This window comes from Pleurodeles waltl, chromosome 1_2 (genome assembly GCF_031143425.1).
Source record: "Pleurodeles waltl isolate 20211129_DDA chromosome 1_2, aPleWal1.hap1.20221129, whole genome shotgun sequence".
In the NCBI taxonomy this organism is placed as follows: domain Eukaryota; kingdom Metazoa; phylum Chordata; class Amphibia; order Caudata; family Salamandridae; genus Pleurodeles; species Pleurodeles waltl.
The window spans coordinates 101,224,398-101,245,588 of NC_090437.1; the positions used below are offsets into that span (position 1 = coordinate 101,224,398).

Here is a 21,191-nt window from a genome sequence, read left to right on the forward strand (position 1 = left end):
GGGAGGGGGAGATAGTGGCATGCAAACATGCACACTTACGGAGTGCTAAAAAAAAAAAAAAAGTAGCTGGCCAAGTAAGCAGTACTAAGGCTGTGCTCCTGGGGAGGGGACAGACTAATGATGAGGAAGTGAAGCTGGCATACACTGACCAAAAAGAAGTAAGGACAAGGAAGGATATGAGAGGGACGATGAAGCCAACCAATGGTAAGTAATGGAAGGGCTCTAAGCCACAGTAAGTAATCCAAAATAACACAAGCAACAGTGAATGAGCCGTCTCAAGAGCGACCTCAAAAAAAGAAAGCAATGAATTCACATCAGGATGAGTCTGGATATAGGAAAAGCACAGACATGCAGCAAAGAGATGCACAAGACAGAAGCACAACAATTTAAAGAGTTTCATCTACGAGACTGTATGGTAGGACCGTTACAAATTGTCAAGGTAATTGTTATATATAAATACAATAAATGTTACACATAACTACACAATAAGTATTATATATATATATATATATATATATATATATATATATATATATATATATATTTAATAATATAAATATCATGTTATATTATTATTACATTTTATTAATTTAATATAATTGCATATTTTATAAATATAACACATGTAAACACTATATTATATATATTCTACATAAATTATATAACATATTATATAAATGTAATCATTTTATATGCATAATAATTATTACACATGATTACTTGGTTATTACATTACATATAAATGTTAAATATGAAGACAAATGTTAAATAAAAACAACCTTTTTTAAAAAGACATTTTATTGGCATTTGAGAGAACTCAAAAAGACAAGAAACAAAGAATTAACGTCCAAAGGTTGCAGGTTCATACAAGACAAGATATGTTCTTGATACACAAGACTATTAGAAATTCTTACAATACATCTTCGCCAGCTTCACTGCTCAGACCCTTGCAAGATGTAGTAACGCTACTGTAACATCATAAAACTAGAAACGCAACTTGTACTCTCATTCTACATGTAAGTAACCAGCAGAAGCCATGTCACTGCATGTTGAGCTTACTGGACTTGCTACTGTATTGGAGATATGCTATGTACATTCCTATTGCATTACTGTCATGTATCTCCACATATGAAACGTCTTGGTTTATTTGATTGTATTCACAAAACTCAATAAACACCATTAGAAAAATACAGATTAAGCCCAACTATAACCAATTTCTAATGTGTAGCGCTCAAGATTAATTTTTAAAAGAGTTTACCATAATCAAATTTTATATTACCTACATTCATACATCTTATGTAACTCAACCGACTAACGTGTTATAACCCTTCTAAAAGCTGAAAAGAAAAGAAAAACAGACTAATTACATTTCAACCAAAAAGTAGACTTAAGGATGCATTGTTTCTCAGAGTGGAGTATTTGAAACATTTGGGTCATGCCTACTCAAAAATGTTTTGTGAATAAGGTCCCTGTTGGTTACATTCTTTTGAAATCCATAAATATTTAAGGTCTACTGCCACCATCCGAAACGACAGACATTACTCTCGAAATGTAAGAAATAGATTTGTGATAGTCAGTTTTTAGCCCTAAAACGGAGATGAAGTCTCCAATAAATAGTATCTCTGTGTCATGCAGGTCACCAAAACATTTTTCTTCTATATTTATTTTATTGTTTCATTGCACAACAGAACATGGGTACATGCATGAGTGTACATAGCATCATACTGACTGCAGTGCAATTCGATGTCGCACAGTGCACCATTAAATAAACATATAAAAACTGCAATACAACCAGGAGAGTCAACAAAGGTCCCCAGTTACACTCTTGTCCACAAGTGGCAACACATCACATAACAGATGGAGGGCCACGTGCGGTATGGTCAAAACAAATAAAAAAACCATTAGCGCACAGCAGGTATTAATGGCCGTTTCTGTCCTCGCCCTCTCATTCTGCTCTCTGTATGGACTACTAAGTAGCGGGGGGGATCACTAGCCAAGAATAAGGGGAAGGATGCACCCCAAATGGACCAAGTGATTACATGATTCCTGTCATGTCTCGTGTAGTAAAACTCCCATACCGGGCTCACAAATGGCAGGGGTCACAAATGGCTAAGGAGGTTGGTTAACCCGCACAGACCAAGGTAAGGTTCCATCCACTCTATATGTACTCTAACAAACGGTACAGGGAAACAGTAAATTGGGTCTAAATAGCATTCAGCACCCTTATACTTCCAGGGGCTCTTCTATCTTAATAGGTAGATTATCAGATTTCTGTGCCTATAGTTCAAGAGATGGGCAATAACCGGCAGGGGATGGGCTCCCAGAGGTGACGTCTACCTGGTATTCGATGCTTCCGCTACACAGAGAAGAATTTCAGCACTTTGCCCTTTAGTACTGTTTTCATTAGCCAGTCTTCCAAAAAGAGTCCCATGTTGGACTTTCAGAGTGTTCGTAGAAGCCAAGAAAATGTGCACTGTTTAGTCGTCAGCAGCCTTGTGCATTCTCCACTCGCCGGTGCAGGGAGGTAAGTTGCACCTGCATGTCATGCACCTGCATCTGGAGGTCTTGCAGTGTGGGACGCATGGACATCACGGAGGACTCAGCAGCGTCCACCTGCTTTGTTAACTTTTGATGATCTGCATGGAGACTGTACCAATTTTAATTTCCAGTGTGGTTATGGTGTCGAGTATAGCCTGAAGCACTTTCCCAAATTGGGCAGAGTGGTTGCCGAGAGTGGCTTCAGGATGAGTCAACGTGCCCAGATTATGCATAGGGGGAATCCCCAGCTGTGGGCCACCTGCAGGGTCCGGAGCCTTACCCTTGGCTGGTTTGCACTTCACTGTGATGACTCTCTCAGTGTTCAGATCCTGGTGAAGAGCCATGGACCATCCCAAGATGGATTCAGTGTCCCCCGTCAGAGTCCATACCCCATTCACTTGACGGCATCTAGCAGGTGGGGGGGGGGGGGCAGGCCTCTGAAGTGGTGCTGAGCCCACGGTAGGGGCACCACAGCCAGATATGAAGCTCGAGGTGATCAACCAGCAAAGGAGGGGAGGGGAGCTGAGTCACTTAAAATGAAACCGTGGTCACGTTAGGCAAAGCATGTTACCTCCAGTAAGCCCACACCAGCCCCCATGGTACTCCCACTATATGAACATCCCCTACATAGTTCGACCAGGGAATGCAATCCACCAGTGTCGCCTCCCCCACCTCTGCTGGTGTTAAGTCTCTGAATTGTACCGCTGTAATCTTCCTATGGAGGTCCCAGAAATGTTCTAGGCCACGCCATGAGCGGGTCAGAGCCAAAGTTTCAGTTCTACGGCTTCAGTGTCATTTCTGGACAGTGCCTAACAGTCACGGCATTCTGACCTAAACAGGATCTAGCCATGGGGGCCCCCCTCTTCCATCTCTGGACTCCCAGTGTCTCTAATCACTACAGTGGGTACCTTTCTGGCATTGCTTCCTTGTTGCAGCCTTCACTGGCGTACTCCATGTGTAAGAAACATGGTTATGTAACTATATAGTTAGCCCCTAGGTGTCATAACCCCACAAAAAGAAAATGGCAATAAAGTGTAACCGTGTATTTAGCCCGTAGAGGGCATAGTGCATTACACATTTTCAGGGGTAGCAAGCCTATAGCAATGATATTACTATCAAGGCCCTTAAAACACAAGCTATTCCCAGCTGTAAAACAAAAGTTCCAGCCATCAGAGAGCTTAAAAAGACACTGAATGGTGGAAGGGGTTATTATTTTGTGGTCCCCACTAACCTAGTATGGGAAGCCAGAGATTGTGTAGACAGAAAGAGCACGTTGCTGTCAATGTTTTGGTGGTGGTCCTATTGTCCTAGGACCACCACAGGCAGAGTTATGAGCAAAAATATTTTGTAAACATTACGCTTGCAAAGCATTATAGGGTGAATTTCCTGTGGCAAGTGTATATTGTAGTTTTGGCTCTCCCGCTGTGCCAAGAGAGCCGCTTTTGCTTTGAGGATTTCTGTTTTATGTAAAGTACTTACCAATTTCAAGTGTTTTAAGGTGAGAGCCACAAGAAATGACTCTGAATAGGTAACTGTGAACAATGTGACGAGCGCTCAAATACCGCCGCTCGAGTTCACGCTGGTGTGCCTGTTCGCACTGTGAGCGTTCCGTGACCGCCATGCAGCACGAAGGGGAAAGATAAAAAGAAAACGTTTGCCACGCTGCAGTATATCGGCAATCAATATAACAGGGGCAGTCTGCAAGGAGTGACAAAAACAGTCTCAAGGCGGGACCAACAGAAAGTACTTACCAATGGCATCAAGTGGTTTTTGACAAGCAAGTCCACAAACGTGTAAAAATGATGGGCATGAGATGGGTGTGCTTAAAAGCCCACAATACTTACAACAGGTCAAAGTGCTTCCGCATCTGACCTAAAAAGAAGGCTGTATGAAATACCTTATCATGAAGCCACCAGGATCTTAACGTTCACACAAGGAGGTTGAAACGTAGGAAGTGCAAGTGGAATAAAGTGGAGGGGAACCATATGGGGATAAAAAGGAGTAAGAGAAGAAAGGGCGCAAGAGGGTGAAAAAAGAAACAGATGCAACCACATACCCTCCTATATATGGTATATGGTAAGTGAACTGAACAGTCCAAAACAGTTTTTCACATCATGACAAAGAAACCTCAGAAAAATGTATATACTATATGGAGCAGAGGTGAGGGAATGAAAATTGACCGGGGCTCGGACAGAAGAGACTATCTGGTTGGTGACACCTAAGGTGCTGGGCGTAAAAAAAAAAAAAAAATAGAGTAATCAACAAGCAGCAGCAGAAAGGTTGAGCAGTATTAGGCTAGATGGGGGGCAGCTAGCACTCGGTAGATGTAATATAGTTATTTACAAGAAAGAGCTATTCTCTGGAGCATGGTTATCAAACTAAACTGAAAGAGCTTAATGCCATGAGTTGTGAGATGTTTACCAGAGGAGGAGATTTTGTTACCTTAGAGAAGAAAGGAAGTCGAGAGATACTATGGTAGCTTACAGGGCGAGAACAATAGGTGCTACGTTTCTTTAGTATGGGTTTGAGTAGTTACTGATTCAAGGCACTGTGGCTAGATACCAGTGCTCAGAGAGTAACTGAAGAGAAGTCAGAAAATACAGAAAAAATTATGAAAGGACAATTTCAGGCTTTAAAGACTCAAAAGGAGACAGCATTTGAGTATGGAGGTTCATCCATCTTGGGATGTTGGTTAAGGAGTGTAAAGTTTAATACCATTAGATGGAATGCAGGTGACCAAAAGGAGGAGACTGGGCAAATAAGCATATATTAAAAGTGTGTCTAAGATTGGGAGCTTAGAAGAGGAAGAGTCAGAAAACCAGAAGGGGGTTTGGTGAGGTGTCCTGTAGAAAGAAGAGATTCTTGATAGTATGACCAAGCTGTGGAGAGTGAGAGCATCAGTTTGTCTGAGCTAGAGAGTTTGTCACATGGTTAAGGGATGGTCTGACGCCGTCTAGATAGTCTTTGTTTATAGATTTCCTCCATTTGTGGAGGAGTATCTACTTTTTTATTTTCATAAAGTGTATGCATTATGAAACTAATGATTGGGGGGTATGGTTGGTGTATAGGTTCTCTGGGGATAGAGTGTGTTAACGGCAGTCATATCCATGACATTATGGAGTTGTTGCTGCTTAGTAATGACTCCAGGAAGTTTCGATTTCTTAAAGGAGTGTTTTTATGTGACTAAGGAAGTGGGAGATATAGGGACTGACATCTCTAGGGCAGGATGGTCAATTGTTAATCAACTTTTTTTTTCTCCAACAAGAAACCTTACAGTTTAATTATTCCATATGCTTTAATAAATGTACCCAACATAGCAGGTCAGGAAGGGAGGGAATTGTCGTCATTAACACATGACCAGAGATGGAAGTTAAAAATACCCATCTCCTCTCATTTCCATATGCAATTATATTGCCCATATATCTCTACTTCATCTCACGTTTAAGTGCAGCCACAAAGTTTGCTGCAACAGGATTGGGGCACACCCCCAAACTAACAATGCCACATTTATCACTAAAAAATACTAGCCCTTTTGATTATGCTTTGAGAATCACCAAGGCCAGGAGCCATTAATTGAATAACATTTTTTGTAAAATGCCAGTATTATTTACTGCCAGAACACTTTTCAGAGAGCCATGAGGCAAGTAGGGGTTACCAGGCCCAATTGTGGTGGTTGTGGCCTTTTACTCCCGATGTTCCTGGGACTATGGATTCTGAGCAACTGAGCCAAGTACCACTTCTGCATTTGACTCTCAGTGGTAACCGTGTATGGGTAGTCAAAGAGTCCCATGGCTGTGGCGGGTTAGGGAGTGCAAATACAGATTAGTGACCACAACTCATAACTCAAGGATTGCATAGCAGGTTCAATTTACCAATGTATGGTCAAATACTTATTTTTATAATAAAAAGAAGTATTTCATTTCTAACTCTACACATTCAAAGAAATGTTATGACACGGATAAACAATATAGGTTTACTGGGAAAGTCCCACCCCCACCCGCTCTTCTTAATGTGGTGTTATTCCCTTCTCACTTTTGGCTGCATCCATGAAATGCTGACTAGCCTTAACTCAAGAGTCCACTCTCATTCCAAGAAAATAGTCAAAAGTGTCTTGGTGCTGTAGCGCTCCTTGCATGAGGTTCTGGGTGCCCAATAAGTATGCACTGTAAGAATGTCAGATGTGTTGGTCTGCCCCAGTATTTACACAAATAACAATTTAAATACCACTATTTTGTTTTGTTTCTTTTACAGTGTTACTTAATCCAATGCAGGCTGTCCAAGCGCTTTACATCATACACATTATTATTATTCCCTGAGAAATACTGGGCACACAAAGATCTCTTCAGCAGAAGCCTTAACCCCCACAAGATATTTTAAAATGCAGACTTTGTACCAGTTAAGCAGAACTGATTTACTGCCACATTTCTCCCTTATGCCAATTTCTTGGTGGCAGACCATCTCAAAAATAAATTTATAAATTGAGGCCCAGATTTTGTGTCAAGGTTGCCTGACTTTTTTTGCACAACCCCAAAGCAAAATCTAATTTGTTAAATATAGTAAAGTGCTCAAATATACTCATAATAAACTTGCTGAACATATGTCTTGATGTGTTAAGATCTGATGCCACCTTATTTGAGGCCATGGGTTGTGATGCCAAGTGCAATGTCACACACCGTGATGTCATGCGATTTCATGTCACTTGCATATTGCCTAACTTGGTTAGTCCCCCCCCCCCCCCCCCACTTCTTTTTTTTTTTTTTTTTTGTTTAGGACCTGTGTCCTGAGTATTTGTAGTTGCCTAGGATTGCATCATTTACTGAAACAGGGAAGGCGAGATTGTATCCTTCCACACTATACAATTCAGCTATTAGAAGGGTATCTCTAACATTTACACATAATGGAGATCCGCCCCAAGGACAGACGTAAAGATAATACTTGTAAATGCCCTTTGTGAAATCCCAAAGATCGTCGTAAAATTAGACGTTTGGTCTAAATTTAGACCAAATGTCTAAGTTTACCTTAATGAAATCGGGCCAAATGTTTTTTATTTAAGTAATAAAGGGTTGGATTACAGCGTGGCTAACAGGGAGAAGCCACTTTGAATTTTATGCAGTTTGCCAGGCGTTATTATTTATGTTGTTATTGTCACAAACTTAAGCATATTGAAGTATATTATTTTTTCTGTATTTAACATTCTCATTTGACTTGTATTATAATTTTTGTTTAATTAATTTTCAATTTTTAGGAGTAGAGACAAAAAAAATGGCAAATAAAGACTAACAGTTACATGATGATACATTGGTGATAGGGCCACTAGAATTATGCAGCAGGGGAGGGCCAAATTATGTGGCAGGGTTAAGTTATGCAGGCAGAAGAGGCAAATTATGCAACATAATGACATTTTTGATATTATTTCATTATTTTGTCACTGTTACACTTGTTAACACCCTCTGGGCTAAGGTTGTACCTCATTAGTACCAGCTTAACACCTAATATAGCAACAAGCAAAAGAAAGGTTAACTGTCAACATTTGCAAAGGGGCCCTGCACTGTGCACCAACAAGTGTTGCTGCGCTTTTAGTAACTTTTGAACCATTTTTGTTTACATCTGCAGATTATGCAGCAGATGTTAGATTTTGTAGCAACTGCGGCAAATCCATAACTATGCGAAAAACAATGCAGCACACAATCGCATAATTCCAGTGGCCCTGGTGATGGCCAACCCAGGCATCAGAAATACAGTGTTCGTATCAATGCATTTGCATAAATCTGCACACATTTCATAATGTTACAGGACAATACAGCAGTCCTGGCCCAAAAGCGCATGTGTAAAAGGGCCTAAATAGCAAGATACAATTTGACTGTCGCAGTCACAGAGGAGTTCCATAAAAATATGTAGGAACAAGGCTGAGTTCATTAGATAGAAGCGGTCTGGTTTGCAAAAGTCATTTAGAGGACATTTGGAAAGCTTCACTGGGAATGTATTCCTCCCATTGCTTATCTTTGGCTTTGCAACTTACATTTGCATGGTTTCTATTTGCTAGCTGTATTTGATTGAGGCTGTCCCCTTGAGTTTGTCCCTACAGTAGAGCATCTCTTGTATACTATATCCTTCCACCAGTGTTCGATGTCTGTAAACAGGCCTTTAAATGTTGTTTTTATCTTGTCTCACTTTCTGTGCATTATTCACAGACCAAGGTCAAATTACAGGCTCTGTCTCCCCATGGAGCATGGCGTTTATTCTTCTTTCTCTGACTTCATAGTGAGAGAACTTATATGACAATCATGCTAGCTACTGGGGGTGTGGTGGAGGAAGGCTTTAGGATACTATTTTTATCTACCAAACAACACACTTCAAATGTCTGTGAATTAAATTTGCAGATACTTAAGAATATAAGTGTAGTGGAAACAAATATTTTAAGATGATCGAAACAAAATCAATACACTAGGTAATGACATTTCCACACATTACCATTTGTGTGCTGTATGTTTTTATCAGTAAAACTGTATGTCTTCGCAAATGTAATGGTCATTTCAGTTGAAATTGTGTTGCCTGTAATGCAGTGTGCTACCACATTATGCATACTCCACTTTATGTCACTCCACTCTACTCTGGATCAATCCATGCCACTGCAATCTACTCTGCACCACTCAATTCTGCACCTCTCTAGTCTACTCTGTACAACTCTACTCTATGCCAATGCACTCCACCTCCCTCTAGTCTAGGCCGCTCCATTCTACACCACTGTAGACTATGTCAATGTATTCTACGCCACTCTACTATACACCACTGTACTTTACTGCAGCACTCTACGCACCTATTCGACTCTGCACTGCTGCACTCAACACCACTGCTCTCTACATCACTCTACACCACTGTAGTCTATGCCAAACTATGCAACTGCACGCTACACCAATGCATTCTAGGCCACTCTACACCATTGTCCTTTATGACACTCTACTCTGCAACAGTGCACACTTTGCCACTGAACTCTACACCACTGTACTCTGCACCACTGCACTCTACTCGCCACCGCTCAACTCTGTTCCACTCTACTGCACTCTTCATCAATGCACTCTATGCCACTACACCCCTCAATGTTGCATCATTGCACTCTACACCACTATCTTGCAGCACTCCACTCTACCATGCACCACATCACCCTACGACACATCAGTCTGCACCACTGCACGCTGTGCCACTAATCTATGCTGTACCACTACACTTTGTGGCTCTACTCTTCACCACTAGAATAGTGCACTCTTCACCAATGCACTCTACACCACTTTACTAAAAACCAATGCACTCTGTGCCAATCTACTCTGCACCACTTCACTCTAAATCACTCTACTACACTTCACTATGACATTACACTCCATAATCCTCCATTCCGACACTCTACTCCATTAAACTTTACTCCACTCTGTGCCACTATACAACACTTTATTCCACTCTGTGATTCTATACACAATTGCCTCTACACCACTCCATGACACTTTACTCCACTCTATTCTTTGACATACTACTCCACTCTATGCCACTCCATGGCATTCTATTCCACTTCAATCTATGATACTCTATTCCACTCTGACATTCCATGCCACTGCCTATACCACAATGTACTATGCTCAACGACACCCTACTCAACTCTATCTATGGCACTCCACATTACTTTATTCCACTCTATGCCACTGCATTCTTTTTTATTCCTCTCCACTCTACTCCACTCTGACACTACTCCACTCTACTCACTCCTCGACACTCTATGCCACACCAATCGACAACACTTTATGACATGTCATTCTCCTTTGTGCCATTAACTTATAGCCATGCTGAACAGCAGCCATGCTAGTTTACAACATGGCTAAAACACGCTAGCAAAGCCAATAGCTCTGCATAGGTGAGACCTATTGGCTTTGCCACTGCTTGTTTATAAAGTATTCTTATCATCTACGCCAAGGGGTACAATAGCCCCTATAATACCACACCATCAACTTACCCACAAGCTACTTAAAACCTTAGTGCAGCAGTTCCCAATATGGGGTCTGAGGCCCCCCAAAGGTCTGTGACACATTCCCAGGGAATCCGCAGACCTGGGCCAGCAGAAAGGCACTTCTCCAGCTGGGGCATCTAGAAACATGTGTTTCTATATTTATTACTTCCTGTGTGCAGCAGTTTTAAAAGCACTGCAAAGTTCCTTGTACATCCAGCAGCAGCGGCTCCTCCGCTAAGGGGGAGGAGCGTTCCCCTACTGCTCTGAGCAGTGCATAAGAGGAAAAATAAAATGATAAAACAATGTTATTATCATTTTATTTTTCAGTGCAGAGCCAAGTTAGGGCGGGGTAGGCTGGGCTGTGTCACATGGAGGACACGTGGAATGTGCACAATAAGTGCACATGACGGTTCAGCCGCACTTAGTATTTCCTCACCCGGCTGTATTGTACAGCCAGGTGGAGAACATGAACAGGCTCCCACTCCCAGTCTGAGTGCTGAACCGGGCTGCTCAGACCAAACAACGCTGCTGTCATGCTGGTGACTGCAGCATTTGGATTGGCTTAGGGGAGTCTGGGAGCCTGTGTGCTTCCGTGCTGCCAGGACTCAGGAAGAGGACGGAGGAGAGACAGCAGCCATACACAGATTAAGTGTTCTTTTTTTATTTTTCGTCCCCTTGCCTCTCTACCCCTGTTTCTTAGCAGTCACCGGAGGCTTTCAGGCAAAAATAAAAGCATCAAGATAAATCTGGTGATTAATGTACCTGTGGGAGAGAGGTAGAGATTTTGTCTAGTGGCAGTTTTGACTCATCTAAGGTAGCGCAGATGGTTAATATGCCTGCTGCACAGAATGTGTATCATGCAAAAAACAGTATTTTATGTGCTTCAACACCTTACACTGGTATGAGAGGTGCTATTAAACAAATGAATTATACGTGACAAGGACGCTATGGAGAGATGGGAGGCCCTTATGGTTTACTTCCTTTACCCACCACATATTTATGTGAAATAGCATTTTCAGATCTTGCGTACCTAAAAAATAAAAACAGAAATCGCTTGTGAAATGTAGAATCTGACCTGAGGATTCAGCTTTCCTAAATAAGACCAAACACAGAAAAGTTAGTCACCTGGGATGCAGCGCCAACCGTCCCATTAAACTTTAGATTCTTGGATATTTTTTCAATATAAAATAATTAGATCTTTAGTAATTTGAGTATTTGTTTGGTGTGAACTTGCTTGTGTATTTTTTGCGAATTACTGTTTTAATGTTTGAAACTTAAATTATACAAATTGCTTGGGGGTCCCAGGCTTCCAGTAGTGATTCAGTGAAGGTCCTCAGGAGTCAAAAGGTTCGGAATCACTGCCTTAGTGCGTAGCGTCTGTAATTTTAAGCTATTAAAATAGAGCAGAAGAAAGAAAAGCAACGTTCCGTTTGTTGCTTTAAACATCTGCTTTAATTATGTTCCATGTCCTGACCTGCCTTTCACCTTGGCTACTGTCTCTGGCAGAAGGCAAGTCAAAACTGGACTGTAATGGTGACTTGATGCATCAGAACTAGCCGATCATATAGAAATTTATGTCTGCTGTTTAAACAGGGATCACAGAATCACATGTATTAAAGAGTCTGTAACACCAAGAGCTTCTTCAGTGTAAATGCTCCCAGTTTTGACTGATGTGGAGTTGACCTGCCCAAGATCGCACAGAGGAGCAGAAGTGTTACTGGAACCAGAGTTTCAGAGCCCAGTTTACAATTATGGTACCTGATCGCTTTTGATATCTCTAGTGAAGTTTCAATTTGCATGAGGTGAGAGGCAGGATTGGTGCGGCACAAAAGATATGTTCTTCCTTTTCTCCCTCCTACCTTTATTTGCGTGGTGCATGAAGATGCAAGGTTAATCACGTGTTTTTCACATTTGGGCTAAATACTTTGTAAATGTAAATAACAATAAAACTTACTTTCAAATTGACAACATGCCTTCTTTTCTCCCAATTTCACGACCAAACTATACGATTGTGTACATTTATTGAGGCCTGCATTTCGCAAACAATGGGCGATTTGTATAGGGTCAATTGACAAGTCCCCAAGGCTATTGCTGTCCCTCCCAGAAATGTATTGTCTACTACACCCCTGCAAGGCAGCACCCGACAGGCTCAGGCTCCGCCTTGAGCTTACCCGGTCACTTGGCCTACACACATCAGTACACCTCTAAAAAGCAAGGAAGTTGTGAATCCTATACTAAAAGGCATCCCCTTTGCTCTTCAAATCAACAATGAGGAAAGGAAGTGAACATGTAGCACGCTCTACTCCAGCAATTTACAAACTCACAGCGATAACAGAATCAAGCTGACAAGATACCTTGTCCTGGCATGCTTAAACTACCGTAACACTGTGTACTCTGGTCTTAGTCACTGTTCACAAAGTGCACTCAGTAAAACGCCCTGCATACATGCACCCCCTTTCATCTCACTCACTAGAGCCATACCAAAGACCTTAGTTTGAGACCAGGCCACAACATCAACCAACGACCTTTCAAAAAGAAAAAAATATAGTGGAGACCTTTGATAAGCAAGAACAAAGACACCAGAATGCCTTTAACTCGTTTCAGAGGGCTCTCATCTTTTAATTTCCAACATCCCTTGCCCCGCCCTCCTCCCTACAAGAGACCAGGCGTGAAATGTGGATAAGGGGTATGGCATGTGCGATGACACCGGACTGAGATGTGGATGCGTGCGTCTTCTAGGCTTTTCAACCCACAAGTTAGATGTGCGTCAGTTAAGTGGTGTTAGGTCACGGGATGGCGGGTGTGATGTCAAGGATTTTGAGAAAATACATTATTAAATTTGGGTTGTGTAGTTTCTGGCTTATTTGTCAAGCGATAAAGTTATGATATGCAATCATTGTAACATTGCACAAACGCTTCCATTTTGCACAGTCAAACTTAATTTAGTTAAAAATAAACCAGTGTACTCAACAGTGAATACTATTAACGTTAATAACTTTTTTAAAGATGTTTGCACTTCTTTTGACCACTTCCCAAAGTCGCCAGTTACTATGCTACTGGGCAGGATGATGGAAAAAAAATCTGACACTGTAGCAAATCAAACCTCAAGTGTCGTATATCACGTTTCTTACGGATATCTACAGCCAGCATAAACAAATCAAACGTAGATACCAGCCATATTTGGTCGGACGTTCAGTAGATACATTTCAATATCCGGGTTTGTGAGGCATGTCCGGCGTAGACATGTCGGTGGTGATGTCAAACTGGTGATGTCTACGAGGGCAACTGTATGCGGCCTCCAGTGTGTGATGTCACAAGAACTCAGGTGTACGAAGTGGATGGGCGTCGGTTGTAAACATGACGGCTCAGGTTAGTCGGTGAGGGGGTTGGGTTTACCAGGTGGCTGTCTTGTCAAACCTGTTCTGGTAATCAGTAACAAGTGCGTGATGTCACAACGTTATTAAGGGCGAGTGGTGTCACAGAGTATTGAGTGTGATGTGACAGAGGTGGGTTGCCACTGGGGGTTTTACGTAATTTCAAGGAAAATTCCCCATTGTCTGCTCTGTTAAATCAGAGGTGTGAGGATACAAGGTGATGTGTTTGGGCGGTGTAGGATGCTTGATGTCAAACGTAGATTGGCCGTTGTTTAAGCGGCAATCTGCTTTCAGGGACTGCAAGACTCAAATATCCCCCAATAAAAGCATCCCTTCACCTTCCGCGATGACTCTGCGAATGCGCAGCCTCAGCTCCCCCAGCTCTACCGTCTGCCCCACGAAGTCATTCTGATCTCGGCTAGAGGCTCCCAGCGCCCCGGGACCCGCCAGAAAATCCAACGCCGACTGCAGCAGCGACATCACGGAGGCGCTGTGCGGGATCCGGATAACCCGGCTTCTTCGGCAGAGTCAGTGCCTCACGGCCACCATAGTCCGCGCGCCAGTTCCGTGTGCGTGACGTAGCTGCAACGTCCCTCTGCGCAGCTCTGACGCCCACTTCCGCGTCTGGATCCAGAGCTGCGCAAGATTGGTAAAAAAAAAACCTTCACGTGACCGATTTCCTTTGACAAGTAGGGGGCGTGGGCGTATCGTCCTGCTGTCACTTTCTTAAAGTTAAGCTTTCTGATTTGTCTTTGCGCGTCTCTTTCACCTATCACAGGTATGTGGCGTACAACCTGTCCGAGAGAGCAGCATCGCGCTAAATCGCTAGGCCCGCTATATCCGACAGAGGGCACGGTTCTTTAAAATTGGTGTTTGGTCGTTTGCACACAGGTTCTTAACCGAGGGACAGCCACAGTCAGTTCCGTGTCAGCACCGGTGGCGAGGATTATGCGTTTCTTTCTTCAATTTATTTCTCACAGCTAGCGCCGGCCTTTGTTAATATAGCGCCCTGGTCGTGGGCGGCAAGACATTTGGCATCCTTGCTGATGTTGGTGAATTAGATGAGGCAGCAGGGGGTTCCTTTTGTGTTCACTGGTCGGTACCCGGATGAGCAGAGACTGATACAAGCATCCCTGGGCCTCCCCCCCTTAGGGTGACCACCTGGCATTGAGGCAAATTCTGGACAGGACTGTAAAAAATTCAGTACAAAGGGTCAAAATTCAGGACAAAAATTCAGGGCAAAGGGTCAAAATTCAGGACAAAAATTCAGGACAAAGGGTCAAAATTCAGGACAAAAATTCAAGAACAAACGTCAGTTTTACAGACACACGCAAGAGAGGCCATGCTTCACTATGTTGTCAGTGCATTTGTTTATTCTTTTTTAACATAGCACTATTTATTCACTGTGGACCTTTTGTGATTGCCTCCTGGTGTGCTACATTCAAGTGTCACATTACGTCCTTGTTCAGTAGTAAATTAATGCCCTTCACGGCAAGGCCATCACCCCTACCCAAATCTACCTGATCTTTCCTGAAGAGAAAGTAACAGCAACATTTTGATTATGTTTCTGAACATTTCAAATCCCCTGGCAAACAGTTTGGGAAACATTAAGGTAATTAACTTTATGCTAGTTTAAACAAATTGAACAAAAACATCTGGCTTACCCCAACCGCCCATGGACTTTCAACCTAATTTTTTTTAATGAGGCAGGGCAGATGGTGTGGGTGACAGTCTCACACCTAATGACAGGATGTGATGTACCCATAACTTGTCTGTAGTCTCACTGCACTAGAGTGTATGTTTGGGACTCTACATTTATCTCAGAAATGGGAGCCCGGACTACCAATCAAAGTTAATAAAAGAGTAGGATGAAATCGAGATCAAATGGGAGATCCACGGCAAGTAATTCAAAGGGTTGTTGCTAACAAATGGATAAATAAAGAAGAGAAGAACAAGGTGGGACAATTCCTAAAATCAGACAAGATGGGTCCACCAAGAATATTTGAAGGTATTGGGTACCTTGGGAGTTGTCTGCACACAGGAGCGAAACAGAAGGGGCATTGTCAAGTGGTTGAACAATCAACACCCATCCACCTTGGCAAACTCTTCTGGTGCAATGGTCCGCTGTTAGTGCTTTTGAAGGCTGAGCAGGGGCCAGACCCTTTGCAAGGTTGTGCAAGGCAATTGGCTGCTTAGTCCATGTCTTCATATGGTTTTGAAATTGAGCAAAAGCCAAACTAGAGATCTCGGTTATCCCTAAGTGTCAAGTACACATAGAATCTTCAAAATATTTGGGATGTAAATTGCACAAACAAAATGTAAAAAATTTAAAATTTAATTAGTGTTTCTTTAACATATGGCACTGTTTTCGCCTTCATACACAATTAGATCTCAGATTGAACTGGTAACCAGTTACCTTTTGATACCTAGGGCCAGATGTAGCAACCCTTTTGCGAGTCGCAAACGGCGAAAATCGCCGTTTGCGACTCGCAAAGGTGGGTTTGCAATGCACAAATGCATATTGCGAGTCGTTACCGACTCGCAATATGCATGTGCGACTCGCAAATAGGAAGGGGTGTTCCCTTCCTATTTGCGACTCGCAATGGTATGCAATACCATTTGCGACCGCATATGCGGTCGCAAATGGCATCGCAGTTACCATCCACTTCAAGTGGATGGTAACACAATCGCAAATTGGAAGGGGTCACCATGGGACCCCTTCCAGTTTGTGATTGCACCCAAAAATAGTTTTTCAGGGCAGGGAGTGGTCCAAGGGACCACTCCCTGCCCTGAAAAAAACGAAACAAAAGGTTTCGGATTTTTTTAAAATGCAGCTCGTTTTCCCTTAGGGAAAACGGGCTACATTTAAAAAAAAAAAAACCTGCTTTATTGAGCAGCAGGTCGCTAACATGGAGGCCTGCTGACGTCAGCAGGCCTCCATGTTAGCGAGTGCCCATAGTCGCTATGGGGCCGCAATTTGCGACCCACCTCATTAATATTAATGAGGTGGGTCTTTGCGACCCCATAGCGACTTGCAGAAGGTGTCTGAGACACCTTTCTGCATCCCAAATTGCGACTTGCAATTTGCGAGTCGCAGAGACTCGCAAATTGCAAATCGCAATATGGTTTTTTCGTACATCTGGCCCCTAGTGATTAATATCTACCATTCTTACATTGGTTTCCAGGATGAAAATCTTGGCAGAGCGAACGGTCCCTCCAAGCCCAGTTTGCTTTTTGGTCTTCTCTTCTGCTTTCTGTAGAGGCCATGTGGCACTAGTGAAGATGGTGTGCTACCCCAATGATAGTATTATTTTGCAAACCTTCCCCTGCTCGTCCTTCATTCCTTCTTCAGACAGGCCACACATCTGATTTGGTCGCTGCAGCGCCATCGGGAGCTCTTTCCACTCTAAAGCTAACTGTGACTGCGGGTGGATTAGATCTTCTGGACTTAGAATGCTTTTATTCAGCTGCAGATGTCCAATGGGTGACTCACTGGCTTTCTGCCCACCTCCCTGCATGAGATGGGGTTTACCAGTAAAGACTTTTAAGGAAGGCTTAATGCACTGCTCATCGTTTCCTACTGACCATTCTATGGATCACCATCCAGAGTTATCATGCATGGCTTTCTTTTGCCTTGCCAGAACCTGTAAACTCACTGACGTGAAGAAACCCTATGCTCCTGCACTACCTTTGCTAAGCCTTCCCACTCGCACAGGATGGCTGTGCTCAGAGCAACTCCATCAGTGGCATGTTGCAGGTGTCTTAAAATTGGGGACTTTGTTTCGGAACAGTGAGCTACTAAATTTCCAAACCCTTGTGGCAGACTACCATCTTCACCCCGGTCAACTCCTTACTTACAACCACCTTAAATAATCATTAAATGCCCTATTTCATGTCTGCTACCTAGCACTAACCCTACAAGAGGTGTGCCAGAAGCTCTGTACCATAGGAAATGGTGGCAAACTGATAGAATGGGTGTACAGACCTTTCCTGCAACATGGAAACCACTCCAGGTCTTCTCGTCATACTACCTGGGTGATTGATGTAGCCAAACCTCTGCAAGATATGGACTAAAATACTGGACTTTCCCCACAAAGTATCCCACAGCTGTCACTTTAAGTAAATTCATAGTGCTTCCTTGTGAATGCATTCTGCCCATTGCTTGCCATTGGCCTTGTGGTTTGTAACTCACAATTTGTTGCTTTCAATTTGCTGGCTTTATTTGTTTTAGGCTATGCAGCTTGAATTCGTCACTTCCCTTGCCAAAACCTTATTTACAGTATCCTGCAGAGTGCTCCCTTTCTGTAAACAGGCCTGTAAATCTTGTTCTTATCTTATCATATTTGCTGTGCATTCAAAGAACAAAGTCAAATGTCAGGCTCTGTCTTCGGTGGGAACTTAGTGTTTACTTTCCTTTCTCTGACTTCAAAGTGAGAGGATTTATGCAACAATCTTGCTGGATACTGGGGGTACCCGGATGAGCAGAGACTAGTCCCTGGATACAAGCATCCCTGGGCCTCCCCCCCACCCACCACCAAAATCAGGATAGCTTAACTGCCTCTCGCCGATGACCATTTTGTTGTCTGTCATTAGGGGCGATAGGATTAAGGGAGGGCATGGAAGTGGGTAAAAGGGTCTTAAAAACACTGCCCACGGTGTGATAAGGAAGGACTAAAGCCACTTTAAACTGGCAAAGCAGACAGAAACAAACAGGCGAGGATGAGACAGGAGCAAGATAAGAAGTGTGCTGCTTTGGCGTAACCTTAATGAACACAGATCCATGTGCCTCATGTATAAACGTGGAGCAATGCACTGGGGAGAAGAGGTGGGACAGTGGCCAACTACAACAACCTATTGAGCCTTGAAAGACCCTTGAAAGAGCACCTATTACCAGTAGAGCTACATGACCTCTTAACATTATTGGGAGCTTGCTGTTGGCTCCGTCTGATTCCCTCAGCTGCAAGAGTCATTCCAAGCAGCAGAATCCACTGAAGCAACTGCACTGCAAAGGTCTCATTGCATGTGCATTAAATGCCTGAGCAGTGCATATGCACACTTTTGTAAATATAGAGTTGTGCAATTTGGCACTGGTTGCCTGTTGTCAGTTGAGGTTAAAGAAGAAGGTATGCCCGTGCTGCTGTGTGGATTCTGGAGAAAAGACAGTCACGGGCAGAGAGCAGACAATAGCAGTTAATAAAACAACACAGACATACCTAGGACAGAGTGCTGGAACTGGGAAAATGAATTATTTGACCATTGTTTGTTTCATGCTAAAACATTCACAAGTAACTTTTAAATACTTTTGTGGGGTCACTAATGCACAATTCTTCCTTATTAAAAGCAGAAGTAGGAATACTTATTCTTTTGAGACCCATGGAAACCAGCCAGAATCTTAGAAAACAAGATGTTACTCCGTGAAGCAAGAAACTAAGAAAGGGAGAACTTCATTAACTGTTAAACACAATACTTAAGTAGAGGTGGGCAAGCAAACAAATTAACAGGGAGAGCCGAGCCAAGGGCCTGTGTTGGGACTAAGAACCCTTCTTAGAATGAGCTGAGCCATTGGAACATGTAACATGGTAGCCGTGTAATACATATTATGTAAAAATATGAGTCTTCAACATTTTAAAAAGTGTATTTCTTTAATAAGTGTTTCACTTTAGTACATCCGATTATATCACTGCATTGAGAGGTGTTTAATAAAAGTGATAGTTCTAAAACATCTTCTTAGATATAGTCATGCCTTTACCTCCCTCTTCAACGACAATACCATCAGCGAACCAAGAGGCAAGTCAGTTCTTGTGTGCATCCTATACGTGACCTATGTTCTTATTTTACAAAAGCAACATTACAGCCTTTTAAGTCAGTCGGTCAGTCAAAAATCTTTATTTGGCAAATTGCCATAAAAGCACAGGACCGTTTCATACCAATTAAAATAATTAAGGTACATTACAAAATATAGAATATTAAATATAAAATATTTTATATACATAACCCAGATCCAAGTCTAATTTCACTATCATGTCACAAATTCATATTGATTCCTAATAGTTTACAAAACTTAAGAATTTTAAAACCATTTTGAATATACAAAAATATAGCAAATGTTTACTTATATCAAAAAATCGCAGGTTCATTTTAAGTTCATATCAATTCCCAAATTAAGCTGTTATACAGTTGCATGAACCAATTCGTAACATTTCCTGATAGCAATGGCAGATCTAATAAAATTCAAAACAGAAAAACAGATTTCAATTGTTGGGAGTTTTTGGACGTAAATCAATACATCCTTATAATGTTTGATTTTTAATTTACGTAAAAGGGGCACAATAAAAACATGTCTGGAAGCAGTATATAATGTACAAAATAGAAAAAAATGACATGTACTCTGCTTGGATCTGTCATCACAAGGGCGATTTGAAAGCTCTTTTTGGCAAATACATTGTTTGAGAAAGGCCACTCTAAAATGTATTAAATTTAATCTATATAGAGATAGGAAAGAGCATAGTAATGGGTTTGACAACCAGGTTAAATAAGGTTCCATAGTAACCGTAGTCGAAATCTTAACATAAGGTTCAAAGGTTTTCAATGTCAGGCCCCCCTGGAGTCTGAGGCTCAGGGTATACTCAGTATGTCATTTTTTCACCAACTCTTTTGCATTCATAGGCAGGGATTCTGGGTTTAGAAACATATTCTCAAGCCACAGTTTCCGAAAAGATGTTTGCTAATCTGATAGCCAAGGAATTCTGTTTGTTTTGGCCAATTGTATACAGTTAGTTATACAATCTTGTACCAAGTTGGCTGCAGGGTTTCTCCAACATCTAAGCCACAGCAGAAGAGGAGCAACAGCAGTTATATCCTCTATGTACTGGAAACCCAATTTCTCATGGCAAATGATGTTTGCTGCATTCTTGGGTACCAACAATAATCTATGGACACATTTATTCTCAACACATTGGAGCAGGTCTGCTTTAGCATAACCCCACAGACCCACCCCATATATAGCTGCTGATGCACATTTAGAGTTATAAAGCGTAATAATCTGGTATATTGGTCTATGACCCAATTTATGAGCAAAGCAAAATATTGCTTCTATATTTCTCACTATTTGCTGGGACTTAATTTTAAAATGGGAGTTCCATAACAGAGAGGAACTTACATGCATACCTAAATAACAGAATTCTCTCACTTTGTTAATGGTATTTCTTCCCATGGTGAATTCTTTAGACCGTGTGTTTTGAGGGCCACATGTCATAGCATACGTCTTTGTAAAATTTACTTTTACA

At 42.1% G+C, this 21,191-nt stretch overlaps 1 protein-coding gene across 1 annotated transcript in view; it reads right to left on the reverse strand.

Annotated features, from left to right (window-relative positions):
- The window catches only part of GAK (cyclin G associated kinase), a 1,188,967-nt gene extending 1,174,454 nt beyond the window's left edge, over positions 1 to 14,513 (reverse strand). Inside the window, exon 1 of the mRNA XM_069236701.1 lies at positions 14,244 to 14,513. Within this exon, the coding sequence (XP_069092802.1) occupies positions 14,244 to 14,385 (142 nt within the window). The 5' untranslated portion in view covers positions 14,386 to 14,513. The remainder of the gene's footprint in view (positions 1 to 14,243) is intronic.
- Between the last annotated feature and the right edge of the window lie 6,678 nt (positions 14,514 to 21,191).